Genomic DNA, 24,299 nt, shown 5'->3' with positions numbered 1-24,299 from the left:
ATATTAACATTATATTAGTGAAAGTATATCTAAAAAACAAAAACAAAAACAAAAATTGTCATTAGTTAGTCATTTTGAAACAAAGTGCATCAGTAATCAACCAAGTGGAGACAAATTTACATGAACACAATTGGTCAAGGTACATCCAAAAAATGGAAAGAACTTGTGTGCTGAGAGAATTTGAAAACATATGAGCTAAAAATAGGGAATATTTAAAAATAACTCAAAATTTAAGACACCTGGAGACTAATATAAATCTGCTATTTGAGATGCACAATGTGAAAACAATGTTACCATAGTATTGAATTTAAATAGTTTCCATAGGCTACATTTTGTGACCTACTTTGTCAGTTACTTAGTGCTTGTGGATTACATTTCAGTCATTTGTTTTGTTTTCATGGACTTATGAAACTCCATTTCACGACTTGGATATGTATATACATATCCAAGTCGTGAAATGGAGTAATGGAGTAAGTGATGTATGCCTACTGTATACAGAAACACCAATTCATACAATAAATTTACAAGATTTTGGTATTTCTGCTTGGATATTTTCGTCTTTTTGATGGCCATATTTGTTTGATTTGTATATCTCCATGACTACTGCTATATGAATGTCCTTCTCTGCTAGTATCTAACGTATTTGATATGCTATAAAATGGTGCAGAGATTTCTTCCGTTGGTGAGCCCTCCCCCTACCTACTTCTTTCATCACTTAATTGTCTATTCAATGGTTTTTCATCATCTGCTGATTTGTGTTGTAATACACTCAGTCCTGCGCACACTAATTGTCCTAATGTCGGCCTCCATTTAGAACTGGTTGGCAACTGGAACAATAAATTTTTCCAAAACTTGTCTTGTTTTCTACCGGCATTTGGTTCCCATTTTAGACAGCGTGTGACACCAATGACATGCTTCAACGTTTTCATGTGGTCCATGTTAATATTTGCAGGAAGTTTTTCCAACTTAATGATCACTATACGAGTTTGAAGTTTGAGAGATTCTTCTAGCGCGATTTGAAACTCGTACGGTCGCCAGTGAGTTTCTTTTACATATTCAGGACTTTCTAATACTATTTGATCATTATCAGGTGGAACTTGTATATAATCAGGAGTTAACACTAGAAGAAAACAGCTGCTGTCTTTCACTGATTCCACAATATTGTCACATGTGGCTGAAATGTCAATTTTGTGAGAAAAAATTATTTAGTAACACAATTTCAATGGAGATGCCCTTAAGTAAATGAATTCTGTGAAACAATAGCGTTCATTTCCAACAATAGTTCATGTACTAATTGCACAATTTGACTTGGAATTTTTTTCTTGCTAGTCGTGTCTTAACATGATAATTTCATAGTCAATATATTTTAATCTTGACCAAACAAAACCAAATCTTTAGTCTAGTTTAGAGAGAATACACTGATTGCAGAAGTGTATTTACTTCCAATATATTCACTGAACTACTGCTTACATGGTACTGTAAATGGATTAATTATTCAATTTTGCTTATTTCGTTGACTGGAAAATGTGCTACGTTAAAACCCAGTGAATATGTAAAATTTATCTAAATGATAAAACCGTGAATTTAAATCCCACTGAATATGCCTGAAATGATAAATCAGCGAAATTTATAGCAAGTGAAAACTTAGTCATTTTACAGTAACTCAATATGCAAATTACATGTACAGTGGAAATTCACCAATGTGTATTATTTGTACCTCAAGACATTAATTAAACAGACGAGACTGATCTAGTGTCCTGTTGCACAAGACTGTTTATTATACTTGTGCTAATTAAGGCTTTCACATCTTGACTGTGGTTCTATGCGATATTAATCTGAAAAGTCAGTACAGTAAGCAATTACAAAATTCTCTCTTTTGATGTATCAGATTCAGCTCGGAATTGGATGAAAATATTTATGATGTGATTTCAGAGTTAACTCGGGCAACCCAACTTTTCAAACACAGGATATATGACATACTTGATAATGTTTCAACTTACCCACCCCAGCAAGCAGATCCCGCTCAACTAAGCAAGTTTTAAATCCCCACTTGTTTTCCAGGTATTCCAAAAGTTTTTTACAAAACTTTACGGTTTTCTCGCTCCCAATGTGTGATATGAACACATCATATGTTTTACCTAGGAAGAAAATAAGTGAAAATGTTGTACGGCTTTTCATTGTTATTATATAGTGACTGTTATACAATATTTAGTGTCAGTATGTACATTATCAGGTGAGAGGTCCTTTAGGTACAAGGCAATATATGTGTTATAAGGTTTTAAGAACACTGGAGCTTCCTGTGCCATTAAATCATGCAGTATGGCACTTTTGAGGAGTTTGACTTTGCATAACAATCCTAATATCTAGAACCCATTTATACTAAATGAGTTTATTGGTATAATTTCATGTTTGCCTATTACCTACCACTATCTATTATACTAGATGAGTATAGTGATATAGTTTCATGTTTGTCTATTACCTAACATCATCTATTATACTAGATGAGTATAGTGACATAGTTTCATGTTTGTCTACAATCTACCACTATCTATTATACTAGATGAATATAGTGAATAGTTTCATGTTTGCCTATGACCTACCACCATCTATTATACTAGATGAATATAGTGATATAGTTTCATGTTTGCCTATTACCTATCACTATCTATTATACTAGATGAATATAGTGATATGGTTTCATGTTTGCCTATGACCTACCACCATCTATTATACTAGATGAATATAGTGATATAGTTCCATGTTTGCCTATGATCTAACACCATCTGTTTTACTAGATGAGTATAGTGATATAGTTTCATGTTTGTCTACAATCTACCACTATCTATTATACTAGATGAATATAGTGATATAGTTTCATGTTTGCCTATGACCTACCACCATCTATTATACTAGATGAACATAGTGATATAGTTTCATGTTTGTCTATTACCTAACACCATCTATTATACTAGATGGGTATAGTGACATAGTTTCATGTTTGTCTACGATCCACCACTATCTATTATACTAGATGAATATAGTGATATAGTTTCATGTTTGTCTATTACCTAACACCATCTATTATACTAGATGAGTATAGTGACATAGTTTCATGTTTGTCTACGATCCACCACTATCTATTATACTAGATGAGTATAGTGATATAGTTTCATGTTTGTCTACAATCTACCACTATCTATTATACTAGATGAATATAGTGATATAGTTTCATGTTTGCCTATGACCTACCACTATCTATTATACTAGATGAATATAGTGATATAGTTTCATGTTTGCCTATGACCTACTACCATCTATTATACTAGGTGAGTATAGAGATATAGTTTCATGTTTGTCTATGACTTACCACCATCTATTATACTAGATGAATATAGTAATATAGTTTCATGTTTGCCTATGACTTACCACCATCCATTATACTAGATGAATATAGTGATATAGTTTCATGTTTGCCTATGACATACCACCATCCATTAGACTAGATGAATATAGTGATATAGTTTCATGTTTGCCTATGACCTACCACCATTTATTATACTAGATGAGAATAGTGATATAGTTTCATGTTTGTCTATGATCCACCACTATCTATTATACTAGATGAATATAGTGATATATTTTCATGTTTGCCTATGACTTGCCACCATCCATTATACTAGATGAGTATAGTGATATAGTTTCATGTTTGTCTACGATCCACCACTATCTATTATACTAGATGAATATAGTGATATAGTTTCATGTTTGCCTCGCACGCTAACTCTTTCATCGATACCGACAACAGGATGTTTACACAAGTGTTGCATATTATCCTTGTCATATCATAATGTTTAACCTTGTATCCATATTTTGGCATTAAAGCACTGTGGATATTTATTAGTACTAAAATGACTATGAAAACGCATGTTGACTGAGGTGTCTGGTTTATGACAACCCTTGACATTTCACAACTCTTAACATAAATAATGTACATGCACATGGATACCATTAGAAAAATTATAAATTGTTATAATCCCAGCACATTTAGTTTATTCTGTAGTTGTGTATAGGTCTTGGATAAAATCAAAGAAAGCTCAGAAAAAAACTTCTGTATACGGAAGGAAAAGATTGAAGCCATAAAATAGATAAATAATCTAAATTAATTAAAATTGGCCTATAAAAGTATTAAAACTCAACAATGCATCGGCAAATATTGTTTTGACAAAGTTGAATCGAAACCTACCACATATCAGGATATATTGAATGAATTCAATTAAATATGCAAATTAGATAATTATTGATACACATGATCATATTAATTTTCTCAACAAAACAGATTGTTGAGATGCAACTATATATACATTATACAAATTGTCTATAAATTTACATATCATTATTCACAGATTTCAATCCCAAACTGGTCATCATCCAAACCATTAAGCTGATCAAAGAAAATTTCGAACTCCAAAACAAAAAGCAAATTGTATTTATTGCATGCAAATTCAATGAAATACCTTTTATTTTGACGATAGACTTGCCTTTGTTTTTCTTATTTATTCAATGGACTTGCCTTTTTTTGAACAGATGTGCTTTTAATAGGGCAAATACAGAATTATATATCTTGTCTGACAACACAATTATAGTCCAAGTTGCATGTCCCTATCTGCAACGGTACTGAAGATATCGTATTATGCATATTAATCAGGTCACATGACCATATATATTCATCTGATACATTGGCCACATATCTTGTCCGATGACTTCATTGTGTCACTGGTTGCATGTTACTATATGCAGCAGTACTTAATATATTACAGTTATGCATATTAATTAGGTCATATGACCATATATAGTCATCTGATACATTGGTCACATCTCTTGAAAGATGACTTCATTATACTATAGCACTGGTCGCGCATCTGCACCATTTAAATCAATTTTTTTTTCATATTTTAGAATTGTTTTAGCTTATTTTGTATGTGTTATTTTGGACTTTACACTAGCTCTGTATTGTATACGTGCCAAATAAAATCCTATCCTTAAATCTGGTCACATGACCATACAATGTATATGGTCATCCGATGTTAGTCATATCTCTTGTCAGAAATTACAGTTATGCATATTAATGAGATAACATATTCATCATATCTTCTGTCAAATGCCTTCATTATAACACTAGAATGTTTATATCTACAGCAGTGCTTAATACATTACAGTTATGCATACTAATTAAGTCACATGAAACAATTAGGTAGTTCTTGAGAAAAAAGTGAGATGTACAGCATGAAATTGGCTACTTAATATGCAAATTAGATCATTAAGATGCACAGATTTTAACCAAAAACTAATTTGGTTTGTGCATTATCCCACAGCATCTATGTAACAAATTTAATTGAAATCTGTTAAATGGTACTTGAAAAACCAGTGAAAAAGCTTCAAAATGACTAATCAGGTCTGCACATAATGTCAGACCACCTATGTATCAAGTTTCATTAATTCTGTTTGGTGGTGAAAATGCTTAAAATTGGGTAATTAGGTTATTCATATCCTCAGATTTCAACCAAAAACCAAACTAGTCTGCATATTATCCCAGAGCATCTATGGTACCAAGTTTTTCACTGAAATCTCATAATTGGTTAAAATAAATTTGATTCAACTTTAATATAGTTGAAATATGGTTGGATAAAAGAGCAACTCTTTATGGCATTGCATTTTAATAAAATAAAAATGCAAAAAAGTAAAAACAACATCATATAATTTGCTCTTACTAAACCTAAGCTGCACAAACTTAAAATAAATTTGATTAAATAATAATAGTGAGGTTCGTCACTTAGTCAAGCTGTTGTCACTTGTTATGTCTGTTATTGAATGAAAGTCATCACAATGTTGAATTCACGCATACTAACTGCAACACGTCATTGTCAATGACAGTCCCCATCATGTTTTTAGTGACTTTGTCAAACAATGAAAAGCATAGTCAGATTATGTTTAAATATTGGGATAGTATTTAGCATATTAACACAATGCTTGATCAATAATCAACATGCACATTATGGTGCCATCAAGTCCACATTACTTTCACTGATTGGTTAATTAGGATTCATAGAACATGATGCTTGATCAATAATCAACATGCACACTGTGATGCCATCAAGTCCACATTACTTTCACTGATTGGTTAATTAGTCATAGAACATTGATGCTTGATCAATAATCAACATGCACACTGTGCTCCCATCAAGTTCACATTACTTGCACTGATTGGTTAATTAGGATTCATAGAAGATTGATCAATAATCAACATGCACACTGTTGTGCCATCAGGTTTGCTAACAGTTGATGACATGTTCAAATTTTGCAATTTTATTCATTTTTCATAAAAATGGCCGCAATTTCACTAAATTTCATTGAAATCCCAAAATAATTAAAAACAACATTTAACCTATTATATCTTGCCTTTGTACCAAATTTACACCCAATCTGTAAAATCATCTCTGTAAAATTGGGCAGAACACTCTTAAAAAAACAAAATGGCCACCAGTCAGCTATTTTGAATCAGATCACAAAAAACAGTGATGTGCATCAGTAATCCACCATGACTGATGTCAATGCCAAGTTTGAATGTAATTGGTCAAGGCTTGTCTAAATAACATTTAATGACACGTTTGAATTTTGTGATTTTATTTGTTTTTGATGAAAACATTCAGCTAAATTTTGCTGAAAACGAAAAATAACTGAAAACAACATTTAACCCATTATTTCTTGCCTTTTTACAATATTTAACCATAATCTGCACAACAGTCTCTGTTAAATGAGCAGAATGGCGGACTGGTGGCCATTTTGAATCGAATCACGAAAAAAAAAAATGTGCATCAGTTGATGACAAATGTTGATTTTGGCGTTTTTTGGGACAAAAATGGCCACCAGTCAGTCAAAGGTCAACCAAATCAAAAATAAATCAATGTGCACATGTCTCCCATTATGACTTGTCTTTGTACCAGCTTTGAAGAAAATCTGTCCAGGCGTCTCTGAGATATGATGACGAACGCATAGACAGACGGGCGAATGAACACACGAACATAACCCAAAACACAAGTCCTCGTTTTAAACTCCGTCCGACTGGGACTAAAAACATTGTGTGGTTCGCACAAGGGGGAGACAAAAATCACCACCAGGAATAAAACTACGAACGTGCAATGAACCCTTAGACAACACAGTAAAAGGTTTCATTTCTGTTTTCCATTCAATTCAGCGATGCATTCACATAATAGAGGTCAGGCCCTGCGTTACAAGTCATGCATATATAATGATTAGAAACACATGACTGGGTGGGATTTCCCAGGCTTTCAATTCTTAACAAAACTGTACAATGCTTACAGATATAGCAACAATTGAAATCTATCTCCTGTGAGCGAGTGAGATATGTTTTTCAGTTTCGATATGATGAAATTGCCTTTATTAGACAATTAAACTACATCTCACAGATTTCATTTGACAGCTTAATTCCATAAATAAATAATTTCAGTAACTTGTCAGTTCTTAGTAAATTTATCTTTATAATCAGTCTTTGCAATACACAGATCAATAAGGCACAATTTATTAACACTAACAGCAACACCTCATAGTAGGAGTATAATTATACATATATTGTACATTTTTGTATGTTTAATTCCCAGTGAATCTTGTAATTTGTAAATGTAAATTTGTAATTTGTGTCCACTTTTTATCTTTCACTGTTAATAATTTTTGTTTTTATTGTCTTGTAGTTTCAATGGTCTTACTGCTGTACTTTCCAAAGTCAGTGTTGTGTCAATAAATAAATAAAATAAATATCATGCAACATTTTTGGAAATTGTTTATTGTAAAACAATCATTCATACCAATTCATACACTAGTAGACTCTTGGCTGAGATAGCCCCACTGTTAGCAATGCACATTTCAATTAATAAACTGAAGATATCATTAGAAAATCAACAAATCTGATAGAGGTCCATCTGTAGTACCTATACAGTGTTTGAAATTACTGCCCGACCATACGCCCGGCACAGGTAATTATTCAGTAGGACTGGTGAAAATCTTAAGTTACTAGCTCTGTGGTCGGGTAGATTTTTTGAGAAAATAAAAAAATATTACTTTTTACAAAAATTACAAAATGTCTGAGGATGCATGATTGTTTTCAAAATTATGTACCTAGAGATCTGATCTGACCATTTTGACATGTAAAATAGGTATAAACAACAACAATCCATGAACGATGCATGATTTAGCGAATTCTCACACTATGTGTGGGCTGGTGAATTTTTAGCAGGACAGGCAAGTTTTTCAAAGTCGAAAATATCAAAATTAAAGACATCTTGAAAGGTACATATATACTAAGTATCAACAGTGGAACTAAATATATATGACCATTCTAATACCTTATTTTATTTATGACCTGTGATTTTGAGTTTAGAAAAAAGCATCCATTATAGTTAATGCAACTGTTGACTGGATGCGCTGAGAAAATTCTATATTACTGAGTTACAGAATTGTAGACATCAGTGGATATGGTTGCACTGTACAGCATCTCAAATTACACAGTTGAATAACTTTACAAGGGAAGACATTGTGCTTAAAAATCCCCCAAATCTCATCAGACAGCATTAGTGGTCTGATTATTACATTGTCATGCAAATAATCACTATTCTGGGATTCACCATTTGAACGTCTATGAGGGATAAAGATAAGATAACTTTATTGACATTATTCTTTCTATAGAAGATGAACATAGTCAAGTAAAATAAAAAAAAAAGTAAAGAGGATAATCAAAAAATTAAAATAACAGATTAATTAAAAGGCAATTACAAGGTAGTACAGAATCAGGTGTTTTATTAATACATACACACCTGTTTGCATTATAAACACACCAAGCTTAATGTGGCAGTTTGTCATAATGTAAATAAATTTATCGGGATGATCCATTGAAGTAAAATTAGGATTATCCTTATGTAAGTCTGTAAAAAGTATCTGCCTCATTTTATTGTGCTGTGGGCAGTCCATAATGCAATGGTACTCATCCTCAACTGAGTTATTGTCACATCTTGTGCAGATTCTGTGTTCCAGTTTTGTTTTTGGTCTAGTATACCCCCCTTTCTCAATCATAAGCTGATGGTCACTAATTTTTAATTTACAAATACATTTTCTATATTTTGAATTATTCACATCTATCAAATACTTTTCCATTTTGAAGTGTGTTTTAAACTTCCTGTGGGTGCTAAGTTTGTTGTTCCTGAATCAGATTTTTCTAAATTAATGTCACTTTTCCACTTTTTTGAATAATCATCTTCTATTTTTTATAAAACTTCCTTCACACTTTTACCATCCCCCTTCCAGTAATCATGTATATTATCAACACCAGTTATTTGACTGATTGTTGTTGCCTACTTTGATTTGTTGTCGATATTGTAAGACATTGCCTCGTGAATTAAAGTGTTTTCTTCCACGGTGCATGTTAAATGTCTGTGTATTATAATGTGATATTTGGTTTGTATTCATATCTCAGTAAGTGACATGCTGTTCCCATTTTAAACACCATTTTAATGACCATGATGTCACACAGTTTGTTGTGTTAATAATTTATTGTCCCACAAACAATACCTGTTCATTCATCACCCTGATACTTATCCACTGAAGTCCAGGGGTGACATCTGGGGCACTTAACAAGACCCACCTTCAGATATTTGTTTGTGTAATGTTAAATGTGCCTAACTCTATATAACATGTACCTCTGATTGTTGGCTGTATCAGTTTATACTCTGATAAGATATTTATACTATGTCTCAAACTGAATCAAACAATCATCTATCAAGCAGCGATGTGATCAATCAAAATTTGGAGGACTATGTTTCATTGAATATAACAATTACCAAACAAGATAGATCTGATGACATATTCTGACAACTGAAACCTTCAAATAGTTTACTGTTGTCATGTGATTACTGTTGTCATGTGATACTGTTGTCATGTGATTACTGTTGTCATGTGATACTGTTGTCATGTGATACTATTGTCATGTGATACTGTTGTCATGTGATACTATTGTCATGTGATACTGTTGTCATGTGATACTATTGTCATGTGATACTGTTGTCATGTGATTACTGTTGTCATGTGATACTGTTGTCATGTGATTACTGTTGTTATGTGATTACTGTTATGTGATTACTGTTGTCATGTGATACTGTTGTCATGTAACTTGTTGTTATTAAACTTATCGATTGTTATCATGGAAGATTGTTGATTGTCATGTGACTGTTTTAAAAAAAAAATTATCCATGGAGTGTGAGGGCGCTGTCATAGCACATTCAAACACCACTTACCGTACTGTAAATGCAATAATTATTCACTGGCTTTTAATTATGTTATTTTCGCAAAATCCTCTAAAATAAATCCATGAACAGTTTCCCTGCCAAATAAATGGTTTTACAGTATACAAATACAACATGGATTTCTAAGTTTAAATACTAGGGTAGTAGTGCAGGTGATCATCAAATCATGTTACTGTTCGACTCATGTTTATGGTCTCTCATTTTAACTTCTTTTTTCTGGCTAACAATAACACTCTTTGTGGTAAGTTTGTATTTATATCATTAGATATGCATCCAAAATTGGTGATGTGAAAAAAGGGTTTTGAAAATTTCCAGCAACTGACCTGTTTTTCCCCCAGAAAGACTCATTTCTTAGTTTTGTCCTTCTTAGCCTTGCAACTTTGAAATAAAAAATTGGATTTACGCACTGAATGGTTAAAACAATGGGTGTTTAGTTTGCGTACCGTGCAAGTGTTTGATGCTGCATGAGCAGTTCATTTTTAGGTTATTCTTTTATTTATTTTTTCAAAACACGCATTTTCGATAGTCTAACGTGAATAACTCGTGACCAAATAATTTTTTTTTTAAAAAGCACAGACACATTCCTTTGCGTGAGGTTCATTTGAACAAGATGTTTAAATTTCAATTGAATCGGCTCACCCACTCTTTATCTACTGTGGTTCAAAGTTAGTTTAACTAATTAGATCTTGGCATTGTCTTAAGAGTATATATGTACCAAGATTCATTGAGAAAAGATGAGATATATACAGAATATAGATGATGAGATATAGATAATTAGGTAATTAATATGCAAATATTTTTAACCTAAAACCGATTATGTCTATGTCTAAGTCTATGCATTGTCCTATGACATCTATGTACTAAGTTTCATTGAAATGTGATGATTAGTCCTGGAGTTATCAGTGGAAAAGCCCATAATTGACTAATTGTTATGCAAAGTACGTAATTAATATGCATAGACTTTTACCAAAAACAAATCACATCTGTGCATTAGTCCACATCATCTATGTACCAAGTTCCAATGAGTGGTTCTATTGATATTAGTGGAACAGTCATGGAACAGCTAAAAATTAGCTAATTATCATGCAAATTAGGTAATTAATATGGGTGGATTGTTAAGCAAAACCTAATCAAATCTGCCCATTATCCCAAAGCATATATGCATTTTATCAAAAACTAACATATGATTCTTGAGTTATCAGTGGAACAGACGTACACACACACATACAGATGCACTGACTGCAAAAATGAATACCATATTTCCTCTATTAGAAGCACATGCACTTATGTAATTGGCAAATGTGGACATTTCTTTCCACTGTTCAATTTATAAACTTAGTGCAAAATATAACCAAACAGCTCTTTTCACCACATCCTTTTAAAGAGAATATCGTTACTGTAATGCTTTTCTGTAAATAATTTGTTTTGACCATGTTTTAGATGTGTATATTACGCGTATATATGTTAACAAGTTTGTTTTAATGTAATCCATTGACACTGTAAACGTGCTTTAGATAACACTTCCAACTTCAGGGGAACGCGCCACAAATAGAATACAGATAAACAATATTTTCAGGTTAAATGTGCTTCTATTAGAGATGTGCTTCTAATGGAGGAAATACGGTATACATGTATTGCAGTTAATAATGTGTACAAAAGTAATTTTTTTTATAGGTTGGCCTAATATTACCTCCTACTCATGCATATATGATACATCATTACCTCATCTTCTATTGAAGCAAGTAATGACAATTGAGCTGATCATTAAGTGTCTTGAAAAAATGTTGAGTCATCATCAATAGTAAATGCACTTACCATCAGTGTCTACTTTCCTAATCTTGTATTTCCATAAAAGTTGGATATCAAGTCCAAATTTGTATCGTATAAGTAGTCCGAGTGGCAAGATAAATATAATGATGACACCAATTATAATCAATATATATAAATATGGGCTTTGAGGTTCTGCATTTGGATCTATAATACAATCAAATGTGTGATTCTTGTTAAAAATTTGTACTGGTTACTTGTTGATTGAGATATTCTATGATGTCTCGCAGCACATGGATGATTAGAAATAATAGCATCTTTTTCATGTATCATATTTCAAGGTCAGACTCCAAAAAAACATGCTCAGTGGATTTTTCCAGTTTAAACCAAAATGTGTTGAAAACATTTTTATTTCAAATTCAACAAAGTGAATATTTTTTCCCTCCACAGAATAACAGTAGTGAGAGGATTTTTTTAATGCAAGTAGTCAGGATTATTTTCAAATACATAAAATGCATTCAGAAATTTGATAAGCAAAGCAAGACATTTTTTTCAGTAACTTATATTCCATTGTTTTCAACCAAAAGAGAACACTGCCTCATTGTAACATCATTTCAAGACTTGTTCAAGAAAACAGTAATTGCATATGGGTGAACACGTATGTCCTACCATGGAGTTAAATAGAGTAAAAAAGCACACCAGAAAGTTTACTTGTGGTGTTATAATATGTTCAAACCTTTGTCTGACCAATAAACATTCAGATAAAACATGATAAAACAAAATCAAAGTAATTGGATGAGTGTTGCCCTCATTAAAAGGGGTGTGTACGTACATCGCATGAAAAATGTTATATTTCATACCATTTACCAATTTCAATACGCAATTTAAAACAGCGATCGTAGCATGCGCAGTTCCCCAGGTGACCTTTCAAACACCGGAAATAAATCAGATCGACAGAAGTTTGTTGACAATCGGGTAAGTTACAGTATTTTCTTTATGGTTTTTTAAATCTTTGCTTTAACTTGCTTCGAGAACTACCGAACGCACTGTGTAAACAGATTTAGGGATCACCCGGCTACGCAATTACGTTTTTAAGTGTAATTAAAAGTAAACATCAGTGTTTATTTATTACTTCAAAATAATCATTGGCAAAACAGATAGATCAAAGGAAATTGGTCAGTGGTTCATCCTGTGTTAGTACGTCCATGGTTCAACCAAGTATTGATTTGGAAATGACTATACCCAGTATTGACACAATGCTACTTACCACCATACTTTAATGTTAGAGGTACGTAAACATCGCCATGTCCATTAGCAGCTTTGGCAATATATTTACCATAAGTGTTCTTTTTAACATTAGAAATGATTAAGCCAACACCCTGATAGGCACCTTTATCCCTGCAATAAGGAACAATTTGGATTATTTACTTGCTCCAAAAATACTTGATTTAGGGTTCTTATAATAATATCTTTATTGCAACCTTTCATCACCATATTTCTATCAGTTTAAAGCAATATGAATTGGAATATTTTGTTGAATTAACAAACTGGTTAAGAATTCAAGATGGCAAACATTTTAAAGGCCCAATTCAGTTTACAGAAACCCTTGTAGTTGATTTACAAGCTGATAACACTAATGCTCTGAAGTATTATTGTGTATAGCAGTCAAGTCACCTTATCAGAGCATGGACCTGAGTTACATAACGACAAAACTAAAAATGGAACAAAGTGATGTGGCATTGACCATTTCTTTGAATCGTGTTTATTTCATCAATGGCTTTCGCCTGAAATGCAGATTGGCTGTATCATATTTATTTGCTATCCTTTTATCGTTTAAATACAATGTGATGACCAGGAATATATGCTCATACATCATGCGATAGTATTCACTGAACAGTGTTCCCACATTCAATCTCTGGTCCCAATAAAATCATTATGACATCACCAAATTACTGACTAGCGACCAAAATTTGACTATAGATGAGTAGCAATAGTACTTTTGTGAAATTTCTTTACTATTGTAAAACACAGTTAGAAAGCGACACATCAAAAGGTCAAGTTGAGTTCATCGCTTATGATGTATATTCTGACTTTGCTATGCATTTCTTGTACTTTTATTCATGGAGTTAGGGTATCTCTGACTTTGCTATGCATTTCTTGTACTTTTATTCATGGAGTTAGGGTTACATAATCATGTTGTCATGAGCTGATAAAAGTGGCACTTCACCGCTAACCCACAATCTGATAACTTGTGTGTGTCCCTCTTTATTTTGATACGCGAGTTTTCATGTTTTAAGTTTACATTGTACGACATAATCGACCTGTAACTTTTCAGGATATCAGAGTTCTTACATCATCGTTGTGTTCACCAAAGTGACAAAGGTTCACACACTAACTTTTCACAATTGCTAAGTTCACATTACAGGATCTCGACATGTGTTGAAAATTGTTTCCTGATTGGAGAGTGATTATACAGCAGTTGCGTTCACATCAGTTGAGACCCACTCGGCTTGTTCCGAAATCATGAAAAAACAATACGCATATAATAATGATAATACACAATGTAATTTATTTGTTGTTATGGTATTTATTACGAGTCATTGTGCACATATGCAGCAAAAAATGTGAATAACAATTATTTTCCATGTAGATGTAGCATTGCAAGAAAAAATATAAATTCGCATTTGCTGATGACAGTTTGCATCCATTACTACAGTATCTGACCTTATATAGTATGAATCAGTAGAAATTCACCACGAGGGCGCGATTTTGGTTCATCTCGGCATGTGCCGAGTTTCAGTCTCAAGCATCTATCAATGAGATAAGTTTTTTTCGGCACTTACCGCTTCAGTCACATTTTGGCACATGCCGACTCGGCTGGGTCTCGACATGTGCCAATATCTTTAAAATAAACGCCACTGTTATCAAAATTCTTACATCATCGTTGCGTTCACTAGAGTGACCAAGGTTCACACATTAACTTTTCAACATACTTTATTCTAATACTTACCTTTGTGTAGTATATGTGCTGTAAGTCTGATTATCTAGCTCCTCAATGAAATAAGTACCAGTTTTATTTTCTTTCCGAAACTCAACCAGGTTGTAGTCTCCTTGTCCAACGTAAAACTCACAAAAAAAAGTAACATTTGCACCAGGAAGTGTTTTATAATCTTGACAGCGTGGGGTGAATGACCATATTGGAGGATCTAAAAATTCTGCATCTGTCATAGAAGGACACAAGAATTATGGATTCAGTCAAGGAATGTGGCAGATCTTTCAAGTATGTAACAATCAATACAATATTTAGTCTTTTCAAAAACACAGAATTGAATTCTTGTGCATCTTTCTGTGTTTGCATCTCCACCGGTATCTCGGAGAAGCCTACACTGATACTTTCAAACTTCACAAACATATCATGCATAAATATGTTCAATTAATTCTAAATGGCCAACCAGTGGTAATTTTAATTTCAAAAATATATTAAAAAATAATGCTTCTCTTTTCAAGAAGTGGATCTCGTCCGTACATGAACATATTTTGTCATTTTGCTATTCAGATCAGATTCAAAATGGTCAAGGTGGCAACATCTTTACTCAACCAATAATATTAAAACGTTATATATACACACATGTCATTTGATCGTTTTCGTAAATAAAAATATCAATTCCGGTAAATAAATATTCTTTAAAATATATTAAAATATACTAAATTTAGGATGAATTAGTGCATTTCATTCAAAATAAAATGGTTGATTTGTGTAGACGTTTTTTTAGTAAGCGAAAATCCTCATGGTTAACTCTATGGGAGCATGCTCATTTGCATATCATTTGCATATCATAAAAATTCTGAACATGAAGACCGGCTACTCATCCAGTCTAGTTTAGCGAATCGATTTCACACCACTAGTGATCTGCATGCCAATCTTAATCAACTCACTGGGAAAAGATTGAGTTTGAGCACAATAAAATCAAGGCTATATAAGGATGGTAATCTTCAAGGTTGTTTAATTGCTAAAGAAAATCAAAGAAAGCTTAGAAAGAACTCCCGTGTGCTGAGAGTATTGAAGACACATTAAAAATTAATTCAAAATTACTTGTACATGAGATATTGATAGAAAAGCTGAAAACTAATTATGTACATCAGGTAACTAATATGAACAGAACAGAGCAAAAAAATTATGAATTATTATGCTAATTAGAGAATTAATATGAACAAATTTTAACCCAAAATTAATCAGGCCTGTCTATTGTCCTAGAGCATTTATGTACCAAATTTTATTCAAATGTGATGATCAGTAATTGAGATATCAGTGTTAATTAATTATGTTAATTAGGAGATTAATAAGCATAAATATTTACCAAAAACTAATTGGGTTTCTGCATAGTTCTCTTTAAAAGTTTCATTAAAATCCAATTTGTGGTTCTTTATATATCAGTGGAACATTATGCAAATTAGGTAATTAATACCCAATTAAAACTAATTAGGTCTCTGCATAATCCTAGAAGATCTATGTAGCAAGTCTCATTGAAATGTGATGATTACTACTTGAAATATCAGAAGCTGAAAATTAATTAATTATGCAAATTAGGTAATTAATATGTACTCGTATTACCTTAAAAACTATCAGGTCTGTGCAGTGTCCTATGACATCTATGTACCAAGTGTCATTGAAATGTGATGATTACTACTTGAAATATCAAAAGCTGAAAATTAATTAATTATGCAAATTAGCTAATTAATATATACTGATATTAGCCTAAAACTATCAGGTCTGTGCAGTGTCCTATGATGTCTATGTACCAAATTTCATTGAAATGTGATGATTACTACTTAAAATATCAGAAGCTGAAAATTAATTAATTATGCAAATTAGGTAATTAATATGTACTCGTATTACCTTAAAAACTATCAGGTCTGTGCAGTGTCCTATGACATCTATGTACCAAGTGTCATTGAAATGTGATGATTACTACTTTAAATATCAAAAGCTGAAAATTAATTAATTATGCAAATTAGGTAATTAATATGTACTCATATTACCTTAAAAACTATCAGGTCTGTGCAGTGTCCTATGACATCTATGTACCAAGTTTCATTGAAATGTGATGATTACTACTTGAAATATCAAAAGCTGAAAATGAATTAATTATGCTAATTAGGTAATTAATATCTACTGATATTACCCAAAAAACTATCAGGTCTGTGCAGTGTCCTATCACATCTATGTACCAAATTTCATTGAAATGTGATGATTACTACTTGAAATATCAAAAGCTGAAATATAATTAATTATGCTAATTAGGTAATTAATATGTACTCGTATTACCCTAAAAACTATCAGGTCTGTGCAGTGTCCTATGACATCTATGTACCAAGTGTCATTGAAATGTGATGATTAGTACTTGAGATATCAGTGGAAAAGCCGAAAATTGATTAATCATTATGCAAATTAGGTAATTAATATTGCACAGATTTTTACCCAAAACTAATCAAATCTGCGCATTAGTTTGGAGCATCTGTGTGCCAAGTTTCATCAAAATCCAATGAATGGTTCTTTAGATATCAGTGGAACAGTCATGAAACAGCCAAAAATCAGCTAATTATCATGCAAATTAGGTAATTAATATGCATGGATTTTTACCAAAACCTAATCAAATCTGCGCATTGGCCCAGAGCATCTATGCACCAAGTTTCATCAAAAACTGATGTATGGTTCTTGAGATATCAGTGGAACAGACGGACACACATACACACACACACACACACACACACATACACATATACAGACACACTAACTGCAAAGACTCCCTTTTTGTGCTTCGCACACGGGAGTCCAAAAAAAACTACAACCTTGACAAATCACAGTGTGGTTGCAATTTGCCCAGACAACACATCAACTGGACTCCTGGCGCAAGTTATCTGGTCGACAAATCAAAGTTTACAGTGTTTTGTAGCTGTGAAAGACTATTTGTATGTCTGAGACCAGGTGAAGAGTATAAGTTGAAATGTATTAAACCTAAAATAAAATTTTGTGGTGGAAGCGCCATGGTGTGGGGGTATTTTTCAGCTACCGGCTTAGGATCGCTAGTCTGTGTGCCGACGACCATGAATCGATGGAAATATTTGGATATCCTGCAAAACAAAATAATACCGTATAGAGAACCTCTGGGAGTTGATCGTCTTAGAGGTGCATTCCTGACCAGTCAAGGATTTATATGCGAGTATCATAGAAGCATGGGGACAGTTTCACGTTAAACACATCAGAATCTTGTCATAGGCCTGATAGTTTTCAAGAAGAAGTCAAATATAGAATGGTTGTTGGACAACAGACAATCCCCTTGTCATCTTCAATAACAGCGAATCTAAAAGTACCTGTGTTAGTGGCACCTCTATAGTGACCACTTTTAAGCAGTCCTAGGTGGCACCTCTATAGTGACCACTTTTAAGCAGTCCTAGGTGCCACCTCTATAGTGACCACTTTTAAGCAGTCCTAGGTGCCACCTCTATAGTGACCACTTTTAAGCAGTCCTTAGGCATAACATATTTATAAAGACATTATATGTGTGACCAAATATATAATGTGACCACCTTATAAGTCCCTACATATGTTTGACTCTGTACAGCAACGTATCTAAGAAAAATGTTAGCCAATTAATACCAAATATATACCGTATTAATCTCAAAGTCCCTTATTAAATATAGCATGAATTGTTAAAAAGGTTACCCAAAAATAGAGCACTAATATATACAAGCAAAATCAAATATTAGCCAGATTTGCAGGAAACACTGTATTTGTCACATTTATTATTTTATTCTTGTAATGAAAACAACATATGTTCACTACAATTATCTAATTGACAAATCTTTGTAAGTATATACATCTCATCATCAACAGTATAAATGACTTTATTCTGTCCACTTATTTCTACATCTAACAAATGTTTTATTTCAGCCAAATCTTTTAAATTGCAATTGTTAATCAAAATTTAACTTTACATTTCATAGTAATAAATAAGATTCCCAATCTGTAGATGATTAGAAATATTTTGTTTGAGTTATTGTAGCCAGAATCAAAAGTTGTCAACAACAATGCCAACAACAAGGACAGACTATTTCTCCTCATATACCTTGTTACAGACAAGGTAATCAGCAGCCCATTGTTATTAAAAACAAAACAAAAATTCATTTTATCTTGGAATGCATCATATCTAATGGTAATAATAAATATGAATCCAATACGTACCTTGTACTTCTAGTTTTTTTGTATGAGAGATATGTTGGGTTCCATTACTAACATCACATGTATATGTGGCTTCATCTAGGTATTCATTTAAATGATCAAATATAAGAGTCTGATTATTATGTTCAATATCAGGATAAGTTTCTGCTGGATCTATGAGTTTCCATGGATATGGAACATTATCTTTATACCATCTAATTGACGTGAAACCAGCAGCACAGCAATGCAATCGTTTTACCTGTGTTGCTGTTCCAAACTCCAGGGTAGCCATATCAGGATTTGTAAAAGATAAAACACCATCTGAAATAGAATTTGAACTATAAAAAAAACAAGAACTAATATTTTGATGATTAATTTCACACAAGGCAATTAAAGTGGCAACAGCTGTGATTTTTGTTTGTATAAAATCAAATAAAATACGGAAATATATTGTTTTTGACTAAATTGCATGGGCAACATGATCCTACACAAAGCTAATGTCACATGAAAAGCTCAGGTCGTTACCATTTAGTTAAAAATCTGCCACGTGAAGGCAATTATAGAATTGTAAGGGCAAAAAGTTTATTTTCAATTTTAGCTTTTATTACTAATTTATTTATTACTGATTTTTTCTTTCATCTATGCTTGGTTATCAACTCCAGTCAAATATGACAATATAGAATCATGATCCATGTAACTAAACAGTTTTCATGTTTTTATATTTCCGGTAGCCAAATATCTCACAACAGTACATCTCAGCATGTGAAGCTCTTCAGTCACTTCAAGGTTGATAAATATTGACACAAAGAGGATATAACCCAAGTATTTGTTGAAGAGTATAGCAAACTACTAAAAATACAAGACTAGTTAATTTTTAATCAAAACGAAATACAGTTATTACCTGTGGATATGGTTTAGAGTTTAAGTGAGTCAATACGTAACTATGTTCAAATTTTATGTAAACAATGTATGATACACAAGTTGCATACCTCAGACAACTAATAAATATCGGCACCCCTGAACACAAAATCAAAACTGTTCACACACAAAGTGGTATGATCGCTTAAAACGCTGTAATATGCCCTTCCCAAAAAAATGTTGGAAACCTTCCACAAAATCCGCAACAGCAAGAAATATCGTTCAAAGTTGCTTATTATATATTCAAAAATTATTTGAGGTATATACTAAGACATTCAGTTTAATACTTGTAACTTGTCTAAATTTTGGTCGATTCTTAAAAATCTTACACAGCTGCAAAGGTCAAAATGTTCTGGACGCATCTCCTTTTTTTTTTTAAATTGTCCGGATCTGTTTTACGAAAAAATACGCAATTTCCGAAGAAGTGCGACGTGTGCAGAATATTGGATGTCAATACAACTAAGCAATGCACACATAGCACTCATCAAACATGAGGTGGCGCAAAGAACTGTACCACTTAAAAAAATTTGAACTTAAAAAACAAAATGCAAGTTGAAAAACGTTAATTTCAATGACGGTCAACTGCTAGTCATTACCATGTAGGTATCAGAATTGACACACTGTCAAATCGCTACGAATATGCAGACGTACCAGTCAATGGTATGTATATAGAGAAATATAATTTATACCTTTTCCATTGATGGCATACTTTTCACAAAAGTTTACACAATCCACCAGGGGAATCACTGCAATGCATAAGACTGTTGTTGAATATATGAGATTCATGACACCACACTGTGAAGAAATCATTCCGAAAATTTAATAGTCATAGATATGGACAACATACACAGAGTATCATAACCATCTTATGGGAAAATCCATATAATTATATCGTCTTAATTTTATTAAATTAACCTCAACAAGAAGCTGTGTATTTGTAGACACTTTGAAACAACAAACACAGTAATTATATATCTTTGACCTATTGATTTTCAGGCCAACATTTTATTTTCTGATCAAGACAATGGTTTTGATATGATGAAAGCAGTTATTTAGCTTTTACAGGTGGTTAAAAGGCCTTGTATGTATATTAGTCAGTACCTGAAGTTGGCATCAGAATTTATTGACACCAGGTACAATTGGCAACATATTGGCATCAAGAAGCATTGTATTCAAAATATACCAAAACTAACCAATTTCAACAATTTTTGCACATTGATTGGCAAACAGGAATTAATCACATTCTTCAATATTGCCAAAAAATAAAACATTTGTCACTGTGAAATACTTTATTTTCGCTTAGAATTAATTTTCGCTATTTTTGCTGAAGGAATGATTCAGTGAAAATAAAATACAGCGAATATACCTTTTTTTTCTATATTTTACATTCATTCAGTGAAAATAAATTTCACACAAAACACCAAAAAAGTCTTTTCAGTGAAAATTAATTCCAGGTAAAATAAAGTATCTGTAAAATCTGTATTAGAAACCGCGGCTTCTATTAAAATGGTACAATGCAACGGGAATGCGGCTTCTATTAGAGCATCTACACATATGAGAAATGGTGATTTTTTGGTTCTCAATTGTTCAAAAAGAATGGGTGCGACTTCTATTAGGGATGCGGCTTCTAATACAGATTTTACGGTATTTTACAGTCCCAGAGCATTCATGCATAGCATCAGATTCCTTTTGGGGGTTGTCGTGTTTGTTGCTTCATTTCTCCACAGAATCAGAGACGCCAAAAAGCTACATTACTAAGATGTATTTCTATGGGTTCTGCATATGCTGCTGTGGAACGGAGAAAACAGCTGAAGTCAAGGAAACAGCACAAACTCAACTTTGAAGTAATCCTGAGCAACCAAATTTTTATATGTTGAACATATAATGTTAATCTTGTTACACTGTTAAGGAGAGTCTCAACAATTATCCCAAAGTAATGTTTTCTCAAAGTTTTAAGCCTTTATTTTCACCATAATGTTAAAGTCCATAAAGTCCGCCCCTGAGAATACCATATTGGGGAGGGGGGGGGGAAGGGTAACCTTTTCATTCAACGTAATTGCAATATTTTTTTGTTCGTACAACGTAAATAGAAAAAATAAATTCCGTAATTCTGTAATCACAGGCTAGACGTACAACGTAATCAATCAAATATTTTTTCCGTACACTGTAAAAATGTGTCATTTTTCTCGATACGTACAAGAATTTACATCCACATAAAAAAATCGTAAAAATAATCCAGGGAAATGACATTTTAGAAACTGTAAAACGACTAGATGACAAAATTCACTACAAAATTGAATGTCAAGACGTAAAAGGCCCTCTAACCGAATGAAGAGCATTACGAGGGTAATATGCGCATGCGTCTCTACACACGGCGCAGTAATGGCGGAGAATTTGAGACGGAGAGCTCTTCGGACCATTCAATGTTCCATTTTTTAACACTGTAAACTGTAAAAACGTCTTTTCTTTCCTTGTAAATTGTAAAAAACCCTTTTTATTTCCCGTAAAACCGTACCAGCTACCCCCTTGCCTCCCCTCCATATTCTAAAATGCACGTACATACAACCTTTCATTCACCATAGTTAGACACATATACATAAAAAACCAATAAATATATGACCAGTGGGAATGGTCAGAAAATAAAAACAAGATACCAGGTGACCTCAGTATGACGACTGTAGTAGTTTGATTTATTACATAAAAAAAAAACCTTTAATCATGAGTAAAATATTACAAATAAAAACATTTTGCCTACAAAAATTACACAAATAAATAAATATCAAAAACTTCACACCCTGGTAGGGAGAACCCTATCTCCCCCACTTGGTGGCACCGCTGAATTGCAGTGCTCCCTCTTGCAGTTTTTTTCTAGAAAAAACCCTGGATCAATATTGTCAGCGAAAAATTATAATGTATACATACAAGCATAAATAAAATAACCCCTCCCCTTAGAAGTACATGATCAACCCTAAAACATACAACTAAAATTTACACATCAATACTAACTTAAATATACATTAAGAAGAACAATAATACTTTCAGGCCAATAATAATAACAGAAAACATGACGGAAGATTTTTGAGGTGATGTTTCTAGTAAATAACCTCAGCATCAAGAAGTTACATGTATCTATATTTTCATGCACTCACCATGATATGTACTAGCCAGTCACTAGTGGCACTCAGAATTCTCTAGACAGAAAATGCTTAACACTATAACCCAACCGTTCATCACAGGAATTATATGTCCCCTTCTCTTAATCATTGGCTCCTAAGACAACTTGATGTTTAGCTAGCTGCAGTTAAAACATTGATGCCCAAGTGGTACACGACCTACAATGTTGACATACACAAAACAAAAATGGACGACCCAGATCTCATGAGACTTTGTGAGATTTTACGTGCTAAATGACAAGAATTTACATGTTGGCCATCATAGAGGTTGTACAGGTAAGAATAATAAATATATAATTTATAATAGAATAATTATAAATGAGAATAATTGCAAAATTAAAAATGTGACAAGATGTCTGAACAGCGCCCTCACAAATACATATGTAAAAGTCAGGCATTGGATTGAAGCTGGGACTTGCATGAAGCAATGACAGAACAAAATTAAAATGGCCACCATATGGCATCTCGATTATGACGGTCAAACATATATACGTACGACAAGATGTAAAATGTAAATTAAAGTTTGAATGGGATTGGTCAAGGCAAGTCAGGGGTACATCTCCAGAACCACATTTATTGAAACAAAATGGCCACCAGTCAGCCATTTTGAATCAGATCTGAAAAACAAAATTATGTGCATCAAGGTCCCATGATGCAAATGTAACATACATGATTGCCAACAGAAGAGACTTACCAAATGATCGATCTAGGTTTTGTACAGACCAAGGGTTCAGAGGTAAACACTGAATTGCATTCTGTAACGAGAAATGGATCTCAACCGACTGTGCAACAAAATGTAATTTCTGGGGCTACCTGAAGAGGAGCTTCGTAAATAATAATTGTGACGCAGAAGTG

General features: G+C 32.9%; 1 protein-coding gene across 1 annotated transcript; it reads right to left on the bottom strand.

Moving 5' to 3' along the window:
• Window positions 1-577: 577 nt before the first annotated feature.
• LOC102803481 (interleukin-1 receptor accessory protein-like 1) lies at window positions 578-23,510 on the bottom strand. The gene is made up of 8 exons (XM_085497605.1): window positions 23,421-23,510; window positions 20,961-21,066; window positions 19,378-19,674; window positions 15,145-15,355; window positions 13,402-13,532; window positions 12,177-12,341; window positions 2,001-2,138; window positions 578-1,174 (listed from the first exon to the last, which is right to left on the bottom strand). The coding sequence occupies exons 1-8, from the start codon at window positions 23,421-23,423 to the stop codon at window positions 696-698; spliced, it is 1,530 nt and encodes a 509-aa protein (XP_085353731.1). The 5' UTR covers window positions 23,424-23,510; the 3' UTR covers window positions 578-695.
• Between the last annotated feature and the right edge of the window lie 789 nt (window positions 23,511-24,299).

Source organism: Saccoglossus kowalevskii, chromosome 1, assembly GCF_978046115.1.
Source record: "Saccoglossus kowalevskii chromosome 1, keSacKowa6.1, whole genome shotgun sequence".
Taxonomy (NCBI): domain Eukaryota; kingdom Metazoa; phylum Hemichordata; class Enteropneusta; family Harrimaniidae; genus Saccoglossus; species Saccoglossus kowalevskii.
This window is presented reverse-complemented; position numbering and strand designations above follow the sequence as displayed.

What these genes read in the sequence shown, in the direction of transcription:
- LOC102803481 (XM_085497605.1), bottom strand. An exon ending in AGTAGACACTGATGGTAAGT is followed by an intron (nt 2,139 to 12,176) that starts GCATTTACTATT and finishes TTTTCTTCCTAG; the next exon opens with GTAAAACATATGATGTGTTC. An exon ending in GGATCTGCTTGCTGGGGTGG is followed by an intron (nt 1,175 to 2,000) that starts GTAAGTTGAAAC and finishes TTGACATTTCAG; the next exon opens with CCACATGTGACAATATTGTG.